General features: G+C 37.1%; 1 protein-coding gene across 3 annotated transcripts in view; it reads left to right on the forward strand.

The window, feature by feature from the left end:
* Positions 1–16909, forward strand: part of KIAA0930 (KIAA0930 ortholog) — a 93235-nt gene that overhangs the window by 49363 nt on the left and 26963 nt on the right. For all 3 annotated transcript variants that reach the window (XM_058189778.1, XM_058189776.1, XM_058189777.1), the window contains exon 2: positions 13141–13289. In XM_058189778.1, coding sequence (XP_058045761.1) covers positions 13141–13289 — 149 coding nt within the window. The remainder of the gene's footprint in view (positions 1–13140; positions 13290–16909) is intronic.

Below are 16909 nucleotides of genomic sequence, written 5' to 3' on the forward strand. Positions count from 1 at the left end.
AGAGCACTAAGGAGTCCTCATTTCAACCCTGAGCTACAAATGTTCTCCTTTATTGTCTCCAGTAGACAGCTGTCTGGCCTCCACTTGAAAATATTCAGCCAAATTCCTGGGAGCCATTGGTGTGGGACTGGAGGAAACACAGCATGTGATTTACCAATAACAGAAGGATTGAGTAGGGCACTGGAAAATGATACAGGGTTCATCAGAGGACATCCCATTATGGCCACCTTGATCTTGGGACTGGCTGTTCTGAGTACAGGTAGTCCTCAACTTACGACCCACAATTGACCCCAAAATTTCTGTTGCTAAGTGAGAAATTTGTTAAGTGAGTTTTGCCCCATTTTACGACTTTTCTCGCCGCGTTTGCTAAGTGAATCACTGCAGTTCTTAAATTAGTAACACGGTTGTTAAGGGAATCTGGTTTCCCCATTGACTTTGCTTGTCAGAAGGTCGCAAAAGGAGATCACATGACTCCGGGACACTGCAACCGTCATAAATGTGAGTCAGTTGTCAAGCATCTGAATCTCAATCAACCATGAGGGATGCTGCAATGGTCATAAGTGTGAAAAATGGTCCTAGATCACTTTTTTCAGTGCCGCTGTAACTACAAATGGTCACTAAATGAACTGTTGTAGGTTGAAGAGCACCTGTATTCCAGGTTTGAAACACGCTCATTGCAGACATTCTGCGCTAGAATTCTTGGAATGAATCTTTTGATGTTGGACTATTTCTGGAATATGTGGAATAGTCCATTTCATGATTGGAAGGTTTTGCATACAGTTTGCTAGATGCTTTCTGGTATCTATTTACATTATTTGGATTATTTCTTGATCCTAAAGTGTTTGAGGAAACAATGCAAAAAGATCAACTTACTGTTAGCTTCTTTTGGGTTTGGTTTGGATTCCCTTCTTCTGGTGGCTTCTACTGTTGGAAGAAAAATCCAGTCTGGTTCCAAGCGGGGAGAAAGACTCTGGAAATAAAACGGAGGCTGATTGGAAAGAAGGACTCTGTTTATTGATGAGCAGAACCAACCACTGCATATATTTATTTTATTTATTTTATTTTATTCGATTTTTATACCGCCCTTCTCCCGAAGGACTCAGGGCGGTGTACAGCCATTTAAAATACACAAAATACACATTAAAAACAAGATTAAAACAAGACATATTATAGGGTGGCCGAAAATAACCCCAATTAAAATTTAATAAAACTTTTAAGCCAGTCCCGCTTGAATAAATAGGTGCGTTTTCAGCTCACGGCGAAAAGTCCGAAGATCAGACACTTGACGTAAACCAGGGGGAAGTTCGTTCCAGAGCGTAGGAGCTCCAACAGAGAAGGCCCTGCCCCTGGGGGCCGCCAGCCGACATTGTTTGGCAGACGGCACCCTGAGAAGGCCCTCTCTGTGTGAGCGTACGGGTCGGTGGGAGGCATGAGGTAACAGCAGGCGGTCCCGTAAGTACCCGGGCCCTAAGCCATGGAGTGCTTTAAACGTGGTAACCAAAATCTTTTTTTTTTTTTAATTCAAAAAGTTTTACAAAAAATTTTTTCCCCCCCTTTCCCCCCAACCCCTCTCCCTTCACAAACCCCCTCCCCCCTCCCCCCCTGGCTTCCCGGAACAAACACAAGGTATAGTTAAAAATAAAACAAACATATGCTAAAAAATTTTTTTCCCCCAAAACTATTATACCAATTCTCCCTCTCTAACTCTGACTTCCTCCTTACATAACCAAATCCTTCAAAAAATTAACAATAAACAGTAATAAAATATATAAATCAGTAGAACAAATTAATCCTAAAATATTTAAAACCAGCTAAAGCATAAAAATCCAATCCAGTTCAGAGAATATCTCCCTTATAGCTTCTATAACCATATAACCATATAATTTCCCTCCAAGTCCTTCTTACATAAGATCTTTCAAGAATATTCTATTTAAAATTCAATACAACAGATTATAAAATTTATAAAATTTCAATAGAGAAAATTACAATATTATTTAATTAATTACAATATCTATTCAACTTTAGTCCTTCCTCATCAAAGTCCAGTATATCCAAATATTTAGTCTCTTATAATCACGAATTGCCTTTCAGGGACACTAATATTTTTGTCTATTAATATTTTAAAAAAACCTTGTTTCAAAAATAATACTTTTGTCTCTTGCCATTTTTTTTGGTGCATTAATCTCTGTCTTTCCTTCGTTGCTCCTTTTAAAAAGTCAATCACAATATTTCCTAGTAATTCCTTATGTCCAGAAATCCAAAAATTACTGCCGTATATTCCATCAGTCCAAAAAGAGAACTCTTGGGAAACATTAAGCTTGTGAGTCTTTTCCATTTGAGGAACAGTCTCCTGTAGCACAAATTCAGGCAGCTCATCCAAACTATTTAAAGAAAACTTCTTTAAATCACCTTGTTTCTTCACGATCAAATCTTCATATTTATCCACTTTTATTTGTATGTCCTCCATTCCATTTTCCGAATAATTGCACTGGTTAATTTGCTCCAAACTCTCATCCAAAACGTCCCCATTTGAATTCATCACTCAAAAAAAAAGATAGCGATGACCCGCATTCAGCTTCATATTTTCCAAGACTCTTATCTGCTTCTTCTCCTACTGTATCCTCACGACTCTTCTTCTGTTCAACCAACACAGGTGATATTTCTTTCCTCTTTAACCCTTTAGAGTCTTGCCCTCCAATAGCCCCTTTTTCTTCTTCTGAGATTGATGTTTCCACGTATGTTCCACCCATCTGAAGCATTTGATCTTTTATCTCCATTAAATCCTCCATCTCAATCAGTCCAAGCTCCCGTAAATATAATAATGCATCTATATCTGGGGTGATTGTACGCATCCTTCCTTTATAAAAAATTTCAATTGTTGTGGTGGCCTCAATTGTATTTAATTCCATTATCTCTCAAAACTTTTGTAATTGGTTTTAAAAAAAATCTCCATGCCCTTTCTTCTCTTGATATATCCGGGAAGACTTGAATAGTCTTCCCTTCAAACTTCAAAGCATCTCCCAACTCTCTTAACTTGGCCATAACTTCCAACTTATCACCAAGATTTGCGAACCTGACAAGCACATTCCTGTTAGAACCATTTTGCCTTCTATATCCAATTCTAAAAACACTTGCCAGGTCTGCTAATGTGAACGTAAGTTGTATCCAAATCATTAATCCATTTCAAAACCCGCTGTTTCAATTTATCCTCCTTTCTTCGAGATTCCTCTGATAACAAAATTATATTTCCTCATCTCTTCTTCTAAAAAACAAATTCTCTTATCTTGCTGCTCATTTTTATAAAATATTTTGCCAATTTGCCGATCTACTTTTGCCTCATGCACATGCAGCTGCTCCATTTCATCTTTAATCATTATCATTTCCTGTTTTTGTTCAGCAAAGTTATCATTCATCTCTTGCTTTAAATTTTGCACTTCAGATGTCAGTTTAAATGTCAAATTATCTATACGCTCTGATAGTCCTGCTATTTTTTCCCCAATTTTATTTAAAGCTGCAGCAATTTGCTGCGTTTCTGAAAGTTGTTGAGTCATTTTGAAAAAAACAAAAAAACCAGAAAATTTCTCAAACTGGGATTCCAATTTTTCAAAGAGTCTTAGTGAAGATCAAAGGACAGCAGTCAAACCAGTTTTACAGAGGGTCTTGATGAAGATCAAGGGACGACAGTCTTTTAATTGAAGCGAAACGGCTTATTTGCACTCGTTAGTAGCTTATCAGTAACTTATGAGTCATATTCACTCCACAAAGGAACACAATTACCTCACAGCTTAATCAGCGCCATTTTTTCTCCACGTCGGCAGAGAAGAAAGAAAAAAAAAAAACCCAGCTTGAACTTCAAAACAAAGTCCTTTTTTTGTTTTCTATAATATAAACAAGCTATTAATTTCCTCTCAAAAGAAAAGTAATAATAAAAAAAAATTATCCACCTAATAAAATCTTCTTCAGCAGTCAGTCCAGCACAAAAGATCGATCTCTTCAATTAAAATTCTTCTCATTAGCAAGTTCAGTCTTTGATATTCCTTAGCCTCAGCATGTAACACAGACAGCCCGAAAGAAGTGCCCCGGGCATTGGCACGTCCCCTCTCCCCCATTCTCTTTATAGAGGCGAAACCGATGAGGATGTGGGGGAAGAAGATTGTTTGTATTTTATTGTTTGTTTTGTTTTTTGTTTTTTTTCTGTTTGCTTATTGTTGTTTATATGGTAGTTTAATGTCGGGTGGTGGGGGGCACAGAAAGGAAGATGCGGGGATAGGATTAAAAAATTTATATTTTAAATGGGAGTTATAAAAATAATGTCATGGAATGTGAAGGGTACAGGGAATCAGATTAAAGAAGAAGATTGGAGCTTAAGATTAAAAGGATTTACCAGACATTTTATTTTTACAAGAAACCCATCAGAAATCTGAAGATTCAAATAGAATGTATATAAAAGGTATGCAAATATATGAAAAGCATTTGGAACTTCAAAAGCTAGAGGAGTTGCAACACTGATATCAGATAGGGTGTATTTTGAAAACATAAGGTAATTTTGGATGAAGATGGAAGATATGTAATAATTGTTGGAAATCTTAATGAGGAAAAAGTGACACTTGTTAATTTATATTTACGAATGAAAAACAAAGAGAATTTCTTGAAAAATAACAAAAATTTTGGAGAATGAAAGTGTAGGAAAGTAATTGTGGCTGGGGATTTTAATTTAATCAGAGATAAAATAGACAGTACTAATCCCACCGCTGTGGAGGAGCAAATAAAATGGGGATTTTAAATATGTGGATGCTTGAAATGGTGTGGTTGATGTGTGGAGAGAGGTTAAAGGAATTGAGAGAGTATACACTTTTTCTCTAAGATATATAATACATATTCTAGAATTGATTATATTTTTCTTTCTAAAGATTTGTTGAATAATGTGGATAAGGTAGATGTGGGAATTTTAAAGATTCTGATCATGCAGAAGTTATGGTGGACTTAGATTTTAATTTTGAGAAAAAGAAGCTATTGGAGATATGACGAGAAATTGTATAAAATGAAAAGGATAAAAATGGATACTTAAAAATTGGAGGAAAGTTGGAGATTAAATGATAACGGGAGGTTAAATTTGAAATTGTTTGGGATGCGATGAAAGCGGTGTTTAGAGGAGAGTATCAAATTATCAAGTAGGAAATATAAAAATTATAAAAATTAAAATGGAAAGAGATAAAATCAGATTAAAGAATTGGAAAATCAATTTTGCTTACTAAAGAAAAAAATTCTTCAGGAGCTTAATATGTTAAGAAATAAAATGATAGAAGAAGATACAGAGTTAGTAAAAGAAATTTGAGATTTTTAAATAGGAATTTTTGAATTTAGTAATAGAAATTCTAAATTATTGGCAAAGATGGCGAAAGATAAAAGAGAGAAGAGAGAAATTGGAGTTTTGATAGATGATAGAGGTATAAGATGTTATAAAAAATTAGAGAAATGTGAAGTGGTTAGAAACTTTTTTCAGAATCTATATTCAAAGAAACCAATTAATCGGGGAAAATTGCAAAGCTATTTAGAAAAGTATGTGGTGAAAATTGATCAAACATATAAGGAATTGATGGAAGAAGATATAACACAAGATGAGATTAATGGAATAATACAAAAATTAAAATTAGGGAAAGCTCCAGGTGAGGATGGATTACCTGTTGAGTTTTATAAAGAATTTAAAGAATTAATAATACCAAGACTGCAAAAATTATTCAATGGAATATTACATGGTGGGGAAGTACCTTCGTCATGGAATAGAACGGTGATATCCCTAATTCCTAAACCAGATAAAGATTTAGAAAGGATTGAGTCCTATCGCCCATTTTTTTAATTAATCAGGATGCAAAGATAGTTCCTGCTTTTATAAGTAATAGATTAAATAGATTTATAGATAGATATATAAGTTATAATCAAGTAGGTTTTGTGAAGGGTAGATACATGAGTGATATTGTTAGAAGAGTATTAAATATTATAGATGTAGCTGAATATAATGGTGATAAAATTGGTATAGTATCATTGGATATTTTTAAAGCTTTTGATTCTGTACAATGGGAAACTATTAAAGTAATTGTGGAGGCTTTAGGCTTTGGTAATAAGTTTATACATGTTATTTCAAAATTGTACCAAAAGAGCAGTGCAAGAGTGAAGGTGAATGGAATATTAACTGAAGAGATAAAATTAGAAGCTGGTACGAGACAAGGATGTCCCTGTCCCCAACATTATTTTTATTGGCTATGGAAATATTGACAAAATGATAGAAAAGATGAAGAATTAGAAGGATATAAGGGTATAAGATAAATTTGTATCGGATGATACTTTAATTATTTTGAAAATGTAGAGAAAGATTTGAAAAGATATATAAGCATTTGATAGAATTTGAAGAAATGACAGGATTGAAAGTAAATTGGTCAAAGTCAGAATTATTGATGGATAGTAATGGTAATGAGTCTGAGAATATGCAAGAGCAATTTGGGATAAGGATTAAAACACATTGAAATATTTGGGTATAGTGCTTTCACTTAAGGTTAAAGAATTGAAAAACTTAATTATGATGTGGTGATTAACGAAATTGAGAAGAAGATAGATAAATATAAAATTTTAAAGTTGTCTTGGTTTGGTAGAATTGCAATGTGTAAGATGATGTTGCTGCCCAAGTTCAACTTTTATTCGAGATGCTACCACTAAATTTGACAGAGAAAGATATTGAAGGATATCAGAAAAACTGGATAAATTTTGCAATGGTGGCAAAAGACCTAGATTAGTGAAGAAAATGTGGTATCAAAATCAAAAGGAAGGTGGATTAGGAATCCCCAAATTATTTAATTATTATTGTGCGTATGGTATCCGGATAGTGGTAAAAATATTAAAGGTGAAGATAACTATTGGAGAGACTTAGAGTTAAAGGATATAGAGAAATTTGGATCAAGGTGGTTTTTAGATAAAGCAAATTTAAAATGTGTAAGTAGAAGTTATTGGTTAAAGGGATTAAGTAAAATGTGGAACAAATTTGTTAAAATTTTAATTCGGATATAATCTTTTGGGGAGACAATTGAATTTGGCCAATTAAAAATAATATAAAACGAATGAAGTGATTAAAGAGGAAAATATAGAAATTATTAGAGATTGGATAAAAGTTATGGAAATGAAAGGAGGAATAAAGAAATTATTGAAAAATTAGGGTTAAGTTGGTTTGAAAAATACAGATAGAAAAATGGACAAAAAACTAAGGAAAATTATTTGATAAATAGATGTGAAACTGAATTTGAATATTTAGTATCTCGGATTATGAAAGATGAAATTGGGCTAAAGGGACTCGTTAGTAGGGTTTATAAGATTATAAATTCTGATGAAAAATTACAAAGAGTGATGAGGACAAATTGGGAAAAAGATCTTAATATTGAAATACCAGAATCAGATTGGAATGTGAATTGGAAGAGTAGAATTATGAGAACTTTATCTATAAGGATTAAAGAGCACAATTATAAAGTTGTTTGAAATGGTATTTGACTCCAGTAAGATTGTCACAAATGGATAAAAAATCAGTAAAAATGTTGGAGATGTGAGATGGAATTGGGGACTTATGAACATATGTGGTATAATTGTGATAAGGTTAAAAGTTTTGGCAACAATTGGAGAAAATGATATTTGAAATGATGGGGAAAGTAATAACATTGAGAGTGGAAACTATATTATTGTTGGTAATTAAGGAAATAGAATTAACAAAATATGAAAAAGAATTGATTAGAATTATGATTATAATAGGTAGAATTATAATAGCTAGATATTGGAAACTAGATGTGATTTTTAGAATAGAAGAGTGGAATTCTGAAATGTGGAAATTAGCTTTAAATGATAAAATGACATGTGATATTAAAATTAGAAGTGGTGTGTATAAAGAAGATATTTTTTGGAAGACTTGGAAACCATTTGTGGACTTTGCGCTTGGAACATTGGACGCTTCAGTACCTGTACCTCGAGAACGTGGATTTTGGCAATCATGAGGATATATCCGAAGACCCAAATCTTCCTTTTATGTATAGCACAAGGGTGTAATAATGTATTTTCTTTTTGTTTGTTTGTTGCAAAAATTAAAAAAAAAAACAAAAAAAAAAAAAAAACGTCCCCATTTTTTATAAATTCGTATTTTTGAATAATTAAATACATACTTTCTGTGTAGTCCTGTATAAAGTCACGAATCCATTCTTCTGAAAGAACCTCCATAACAAAATTCCTGCTGAGAATCCCCTTGTAAAGTACTTAAACAGCGTAATATAATCCAACAGTCCACAGTCAAACACAATAAGATAAAATCTCCATTCAGTTTCGATTCAACAGCAAAGCTCCCTTTGATGTATCGCTCTGCTTTCAGTTTCTCTAAAACGAAACTGAAGGGGGGGCGGAAGTCAGAAAATCAAAAATACTTGCAAACCAATAATTGTTCCTCACACTCGTTCCGCCTGCTTTTCGTATCCACAAAAAGAAATCAATTGTTAGCAGAAGTGGACACCTTCCTCTTTTCCTGCTTTTTCAGGAGCGCAGAGAATACTGGAGGTGGGGGAGGGGTAAATAAGGGGATTCGACCGTTCAGGGCTTTGTATTACAAAAACAAAGCCCCTAGGAGAATCTACCCAAATCCTCCCCCTTGCTCTGTCTCTCTCTTTCAACCAGAGAGAGAAATGAAGCCGGGATCAGTTGTTAAATCCGGCTTTTACCATATTCAATGCGGAGTGCCATAAATTAGCACCCAACGAGAAAGGTGGCGCCACCCAGAAGCCGTGGTAACCAAAATCTTAAAGCGCACCTGAAAGACCACAGGAAGCCAGTAGACTGCGCAGGAGTGGTGTTACATGGGAGCAACAAGTGGCTCCCGTTACTACCCGCGCAGCTGCATTCTGGACTAGCTGCAGCCTCCGGGTGCACTTCAAGGGCAGCCCCATGTAGAGAGCATTGCAATAATCCAAACGGGAAGTGACAAGAGCATGAGTGACCGTGCATAAGGCATCCCGGTCAAGGAAGGGGCGCAACTGGCGGACCAAGCATACTTGGTAAAAGGCCCTCTTGGAGACGGCCGCCAAATGATCGTCAAACGACAGCCGCCCATCCAAGAGGACACCCAAGTTGCGCACCCTTTCCATTGTTGTGGGGCAGCTGACAAAATGGTGGGCTTTTATATATTCTTTGGGGTTTTGTGTTTGAGATGCTCCAGGGGGGTTGTGCAATGTAGTGACCTTTGTGTCTTTTACTATTTGAATGGTGGTGGGTTAAAAAAATAGGATGGCCAACATGATCGGCAACATCTGATGATGGATATGGCAGAAGAAGAAGAAGAAGAAAGTGGCTTAATCCTATTAGGTCCTAAAGATCATATCCTGTTCTTCTTAATCCCATCACGTGGAGTTCAAGGTGCTTTGTTTATGAATAGATTGGCCCAGTCTTTCTTAATGGGCACAAAATATCCATCTCTAAAGGCTTCAGGCATGTGCTGGATGCTGTTGGGGCTGCTTTCTGCCTTCATTAAGATTTTTTTCTCCATTTCTCCTTTTGGGGAAATGTAATATTCTTCCTCTTTTAATATTGCCCAAAATATTTCATTCTCTGGGGGTTGGGGGCAGGGGATGTTTCCTTCGTTTCACCCTTGCCCTTTCATCTAGAGCAGGATGGCATTCATGCTCCCTTAAGCATTGCTGACAGGTTTGCTGAAGCTCCTGATCCCTTTAAGGTTGTAATTATTAAGATAATCACTTTCTAAAATAGTGTGTGGTAATGCCAATTTGCACGAGCAGAACATCTTAAATAATAGACCTAATCAGAGATTAACCTTTGGATTAGGAAAATGCACTGCATGGCACCAATGGGATGTAATGGTTAGGAAATTGGATTTAGGACGGGCGAGATTCTGTGCTTGGTGTAAATTCAAAGAGAAGGAAGCAATCAGAAATGGATCCAGGTGCTGTCTAACCTTAAAAATAGAATTTAGTTCAGCTGTTCATTTCTAGATGTCTTAACAGAATACAATTCTTTATTTTATTGGCCAAGTGTGATTGGACACACAAGGAATTTGTCTTCGGTGCATAAGCTCTCAGTGTACATAAAAATACGATCATAAGAAACAACACTCATAGGATACTAAACAAGCAATCAAAATCATACTAGGAAACTAAATAACATAATATGATTGTAAAGATACAAGCAACAAGGTTATAGTAATAAGTAGAAGGATTTGTTCATAATTTGATCGTAATTTGTTATGCTTTATGAAGGAAGCCTTAACTAAACCAGGTATTTGTTGTTGGCTCTGAGGAAGTATTAACAATAATACTCCTATTAACCATTATGGTTAATGCACTATCTCTAAACATAAAAAGCTAAGTATGGAGTGAGTGAGTGTATGAATGAATGAATGAATGAATTTTGATGGAAGAGCTGGAAGCATCATGAAGTTAGCTGAACCATCTGTTACACCTGGTGTACTGTCCATCATTGCTTGTAGCTGAAATGTAGAGTAAAACTTGTCCTAATTCTACTTTGAGTAACCAATTTAAAACTTGCTGCAGGGGTGAGTATTATCATAACATCATTGGCTTTTAAGAACATCATAGGAATAAATAGAAAAATACCTTTAGATTACTGAAATAACATTTTTGTTTGCCTTTACTTATCAAATACTATTTTACTTTTTAAAACTGTTCTGCAGCTTGCTAGTATAGCTATCCAGAGAAATGTTTTTCAACTTTGGCAACTTTAAGATGTTGGACTTCAATTCCCAGAATTCCTCAGTCAGACATGCTAGGGAATTCTGGGCCATGACGTCCACACATCTTAAAGTTGCCAAAGTTGAGAATCCCTGATCCAAAGACTTTTTTAAAAAAAAAAATGATTTAAATATGTATTTTTGAGCCATTTCAAGCAATAAGGCTTGAAGGCTGCTGAATTGTAAAGGAAATGATAAGACAATGATAGGGATAGGGAATTGCAGAGTTTAGGAGAGCAGTGCTGGGTTCCCAGTCTTCACACTTTCAAACATTCCTAAATTCATGTTAAATTACACCGGAGATTGTTCTGGGATGTTTTACACTACGGTAACTACTTTCTGGCTTAGACTGTGAAAAATGGTCATAAAAGTCTAAACCAGGAAATAGTTACTGTAAAACATCCCAGAATAGGGGGGGTCAAACTCACATTTCATTGAGGGGCGCATCAGGGTTGTATTTGACCTTGGGGAGCCGCGATGGGAGTGGCCATGGTGCAGTGGTGAAATGCTCCCGGTTCGGACCAGATCGCCTGATCCGGTAGCGATGGTGGGGGTGGTTTGGAAAACCGGTAGCAAAAATCCCTGCCCCCTCCCCCCGCCCAGCTGAGCCGTGCGATCATCAGAGGTGTTTTTTTTTTACTTCTAAAAGCATTTTTTCCTTCGGCCAAAAAAATGCTTTTAAAAGTAAAAAAAAAAACACCTCTGATGATCACACGGCTCAGCTGGGATCATCAGAGGCTTTTAAAAGTATTTTTTTAGAGGTTGTAAAAAAAATGCTTTTAAAAGTTAAAAAAAAAGGTTGGCCACACCCACACTACCCCCACCACCAAGCCACGCCCACCGAACCGATAGTAACAAATTTTACATTTCACCCCTGCCATGGTGGGTGTGGCCAGCTTGACATCTCATGTCAGGGGGCACCTGTGGCGGCCCGAGCGCTCTGCCAGCGAAAACGGGCTCTCGAGCTCCGTTTTTTTGGCTGGGACGGCCTCCTGCAACCCTCTGCCAGCTAAAACGGAGCTCGGGAGGGCTGCGCGTGGTCCTCGTGAACTCCATTGTCGCTGGCTGAGGCACCATGGGCCAATCCTTTGCTGTTTCCAGGACAGCCCCGCGGGCCAGATCCAGTCCCCCGGGGCCTTGAGTTTGACACCTCTGTCCCAGAACAAATCTCTGTCTGTATCTGCAGCTCCATGTCTTTAGCGTCGATCTCGGCGGTGGTTAGCTTTTTCAAAGAAATCAGTGAAGGGAATCTACTAATCTTTCCCCCATTGCTGGATGTCCTGATTTGAAAAGTTATCGTCGTAATTCATCCCTCAACAAACGTATTTACAGCCAAAGAAATCGTCGTAAAGAGAAGATTCTTTACGCTTCTGCTGCACGGCTTTTGCTCCCCGGGGAAAGGCTTTTTCAATCCGAACGTGTTTGTCAAGCAAACCGAGGCAGGGTTGCAGTGAAATTACTGATGTAAGGCGAATCTTGCCAAATTGCCTTGGCAGAATGCTGTGAGTCTCCCATTTTTTTGGCTGACAGATTTAAGTAATAGACAGTAATAAATGGAGGTCAAATTCTAGAGGAACTTCGCAATCATTTGCCTCACGAAAATATTCCCCGCCACACTCGTGTGTTTCTGAGCAAGTAAACTTTTTCCTCTCAACAAACAGAGATCGCTGTGCCTGAAGGTGTTTTAGTCTTTTTCAGATTTTTTACAATAGAGGCAATTTGATGAGATTGTGGTCTTCGTTGTGGGAAGTCCTGAGAACCCCAACGGAAGAAATATAGAGATGGCTAGACTTAGATTCTCCCCTAAAATGATATGAAAACAAAACAAACAAACAGTAACAGAGTTGGAAGGGCCCTTGGAGGTCATCTAGTCCAACCCCCTGCTCATACAAGAGACTTATGCTGGGGATTCGAACCGCCGACCTTTCTGATCAACAAGCTCAGCGTCTTAGCCACCGAGCCACCTAGCCAGGCTAGATGTCATAAGAGCCAATTTGGTCTCACGGTTAAGGCACTAGGCTTAGAAAGCAGGATATTGTGAGTTCAAATCCCGCTTTAGCCATGAAAGCCAGCTGCGTGACTTTGGGCCAGTCACTCTCTTTTCAGCCCAACCCACCTAACAGGGTTGCTGTATGGAAAATAGGAAGAGGAGGGGTGTGTCAGATATGTTCGCCGCCTTCAGTTTTATTTGTAAAAATAATAAAGGCAGGACACAAATAAATAGCAAGGTGTCATATAAGATGAGGCAGGGCTTGGGTAACTGAGCTGCTTGCCAATTTTCCAGCTGATACCTTTGTATTAAACTCAACGAATGCAATCTGATATCTCGGATTCTTAATCCTTCCTTTGGATTTCCTTGTTAGGTTTTTTCAAAGATGATCGCATCGTATTCTGGACATGGATGTTCTCCACCTACTTTATGGAGAAATGGGCCCCAAGGCAAGATGATATGCTCTTCTACGTTCGCAGGAGGCTGGCCTATGTTGGCGGAGATGGCGTAGAAGAAAAAAAGGTAGGTTGGTTAACAAGCTGAAACTCCAAGAACGGCCATTTTTGTTCTTCTTTCATAAATGCCGAATGGGTTTCCTCTTTAGCTGACAGAAAATTAGAAAGTAGATCAAAGACATAGATATTGAAGGGAGATTTTTTTTTTTACCCAGTTAAAAAATATATTTCTGCAGTGTAAATCAGAAGCAAGGTGTGCTGGCTGGGAGCACTATTTTTTTTTAATTTGCATTTATATCCTGCCCTTCTCCGAAGACTCAGGGCGGCTTACACTATGTCAAGCAATAGTCTTCATCCATTTGTATATTATATACAAAGTCAACTTTATTGCCCCCAACAATCTGGGTCCTCATTTTACCTACTTTATAAAGGATGGAAGGCTGAATCAACCTTGGGCCTGGTGGGACTTGAACCTGCAGTAATTGCAAGCAGCTGCTGTTAATAACAGACTGTCTTAGCAGTCTGAGCCACCAGAGGCCCTATTGAAACATGATCACTGATACAATCCAAGAAATTGATTGATTGATTGATTCATTCATTCATTCACCCACCGACCCATCTCAAACAAGCGATTCCAGGTGGGAAACAATCATAAAAGCAATTAAAAGCGTACATAGCAGTTAAGAAATATTTATTTATTTATTTATTTGTCATAACAATATATACAAGCGTTACATAAAAGGTTATAAATATATGAACGTATATATGAGGAGAAATGAGGTACTAAAAACGTGTATATACATAGGGAAAGAAACAGTAGGACAGGAACGGTAGGCACGTTTGTGCTCTTATGCACGCCCCTTTAGAGTCCTCTTAGGAAAGTGGTGAGGTCAACCGTGGACAGTTTTTGAGTGAAACCTTTGGGGTTATGAGAAGAAACCACAGAGTCAGGTAATGCATTCCAAGTATATACAATTCTGTTACAGAAATCGTGTTTTCTGCAATCTAAACTGGAACGGTTGACATTGAGTTTGAATCTGTTTGTAGCTCTTGTGATATTGTTATTGAAACTAAAAAGTCATTGACAGGAAGGACATTACAACGGATGATTTTATATGCTAAACCCAGATCCAGTCGAAGGCGAAGTTCCAAGTTTTCTAGACCCAAGATATCAAGTCTGGTGGAATAAGGTATTTTATTAGTTTCAGAGGAATGGAGAATTCTTCTCGTAAAATACCTTTGGACACGCTCAACTGTGTTGATGTCAGATATATGGTAAGGGTTCCAGACAGGAGAGCAGTAATCAAGAATTGGCCTAACAAATGTTTTATATGCTCTGGTCAGTAGCATGGTGTTTTTTGAAAAGAAGCTACGTAAAATTAAGTTGACAACTCTTAGAGCCTTCTTAGCTATGTAGTTGCAGTGGGCTTTGGAACTTAAATCGTTAGATGTAAAAACTCCAAGGTCTTTGACAGGGTGGGGTCATCTGCGAGGCAATGTCCATCAAGCATGTACTTTGTGATTGGGTTCTTTCTTCCAATGTGCAAGACTGAGCATTTACTGGTTGAAATTTGTAGTTGCCAAATTTTAGACCAGGCAGATAGATGATCAAGGTCCTTTTGAATTGTGGATGCATTGTCAGTGGTGTTGAAAAGTTTGACATCATCAGCAAAGAGAACACAGTTACTTGAAATATCAATACAAAGATCATTTATGTATATTATAAAGAGAGTAGGTCCAAGAACGCTGCCTTGAGGAACACCACTCTTGACAGGAACAGGATTTGAAAGAGCATTACCAATTTTAACTATTTGTTGTCTGTTTGACAAAAAAGCAGATATCCAGTGGTGTAAGGGTCCTGAAATGCCATAGGATTTTAATTTTAGGAGAAGTTTATCATGTACTACTGAGTCAAAAGCTTTGCAGAAGTCTATGTATATTGCATCTATTGATTTACCTAGATCAAGATTAGTAGTCCATAGGTTTTACAGTAGAAGTTGTAGATTGCATGATAATTTTTCCTGAAGCCAAATTGTTTATTTGAGAGAAGGTTGTGCATTTCTAAGTGTAAGGTAATGGATTGGTTGATGATGGATTCCATAACCTTGCAGGCGACGCAACATAGGAGATAGGTCTATAATTATCAACTAAGCTGGGGTCGCCTTTTTGAAAACTGGAATGACTGTGGCTAGCGACCAGAGACTGGGAAGGAACTGGTTCTAAAGGCTATATTAAAGATTATACTTAGGGTTCTGCTAGATTACTAGAGAGTTTTTAAAAAGTAAGCACAAAGACCATCAGGTCCAATGGATAGAGATGGCTTCAATTTACTTAGAGCTTTACCAACATTTTCTTCTGTAAAATCAACAATTGTTAAGTTGTCATGCTCATTGATTGTACAAATTTGGAATGTTGGATGAGTGCCATCACTGTTGACAAAAACTGATGCAAAGAATTTATTAAAGAGGTTTGCTCTAGATTCTTCAGCATTGTATTCATTGCCATCAGGATCTTTTAGAGGTGGCATGCGTCTAGAGTTTTTAAGCTTGTTGTTGACAAAATTATAGAAGGCACGACTGGAATTTGTGCAGAAGATCCTCTTCTTGCTTGGTGTGGTAATTTGTGCATTCAGTTTTATTTGGTTGCATATAGTTCTGTAGCGTTTTTAAAATTAGCTACATAGCCCTTTGTTTCTTTTCAGAGGATCTTTTTAGATTGAATCTTTTTTATTGATATGGGTAGTTTGCTTTTCCTAATCTTGATGGTAGTTAGTGGTACATATAGTTCGATGACTCTGTTGATTTCGAGTAGAAAAACTCTATAGTGGTCTTCAGCAGTTATACAGGTTGAGAACAGATTTTGCCAGTCTAGAAATGAAAGATCATTGTTTATAGAGTCATAATTGGCTTTTTTGAAGTTGTAAATGGGAATGCTATTGATATGATGGTTAAAGTCACAACGATATTAAGATGGAAGTCAATCATGCAATGATCACTGTTGGAAAAGGGTTCTCTTATTTGTAGTCCATAAATGGTATTGTTATTGTTGCAGAAGATGAGGTCAAGGCAGTTGTTTAGTCTTGTATTATTGGTTACAAGTTGTTCAAGACCTAGGTTAGTAACAGCGTTGTATATTGTTGTGTGGATTGGATCAGTTGTACTTTCGTTAGTTATCCAGTTGATGAGAGGTAAATTTAGGTCACCCAGGAAGATGAGTGGATATGGGCAAGAGGCAGCCCAAGTTAGTAATGAGGTTAAAATATTAGCATGAGTAATATCGTAGTCGGGGGCTCTGTAGCATAGAATGAATCAAGTGCGGTATTAGATGATAGATCACATACAATAGTTTCAGGAAGAGAAAGTTTGTGGGCAACTTGTATGTTTTTAGATTAAGTGACTTTTATAGAAAATAGCCACTCCACCACCTCTTCGGTTTTCACGATCTGAACGGTGAACTTGATATTCTTTGTTTAAAATGATGGAATCAGGGATGGAAGAGATTAGCCATGTTTCGCAAATAAATATAATGTCAAATGTACCACTGTTTAGCAGGAGGATAAATTCAGGTAATTTGTTAAGAATACTTCTTGCATTCATCAATTTACATTTAAAATCTGTAGAAAGAGGTGTTAAAGAGGTAAGAGGCGTGCATACCTAGTTTTGAATGTTAGTTGGTTGAGGATATGTA

Source organism: Ahaetulla prasina, chromosome 7, assembly GCF_028640845.1.
Source record: "Ahaetulla prasina isolate Xishuangbanna chromosome 7, ASM2864084v1, whole genome shotgun sequence".
In the NCBI taxonomy this organism is placed as follows: domain Eukaryota; kingdom Metazoa; phylum Chordata; class Lepidosauria; order Squamata; family Colubridae; genus Ahaetulla; species Ahaetulla prasina.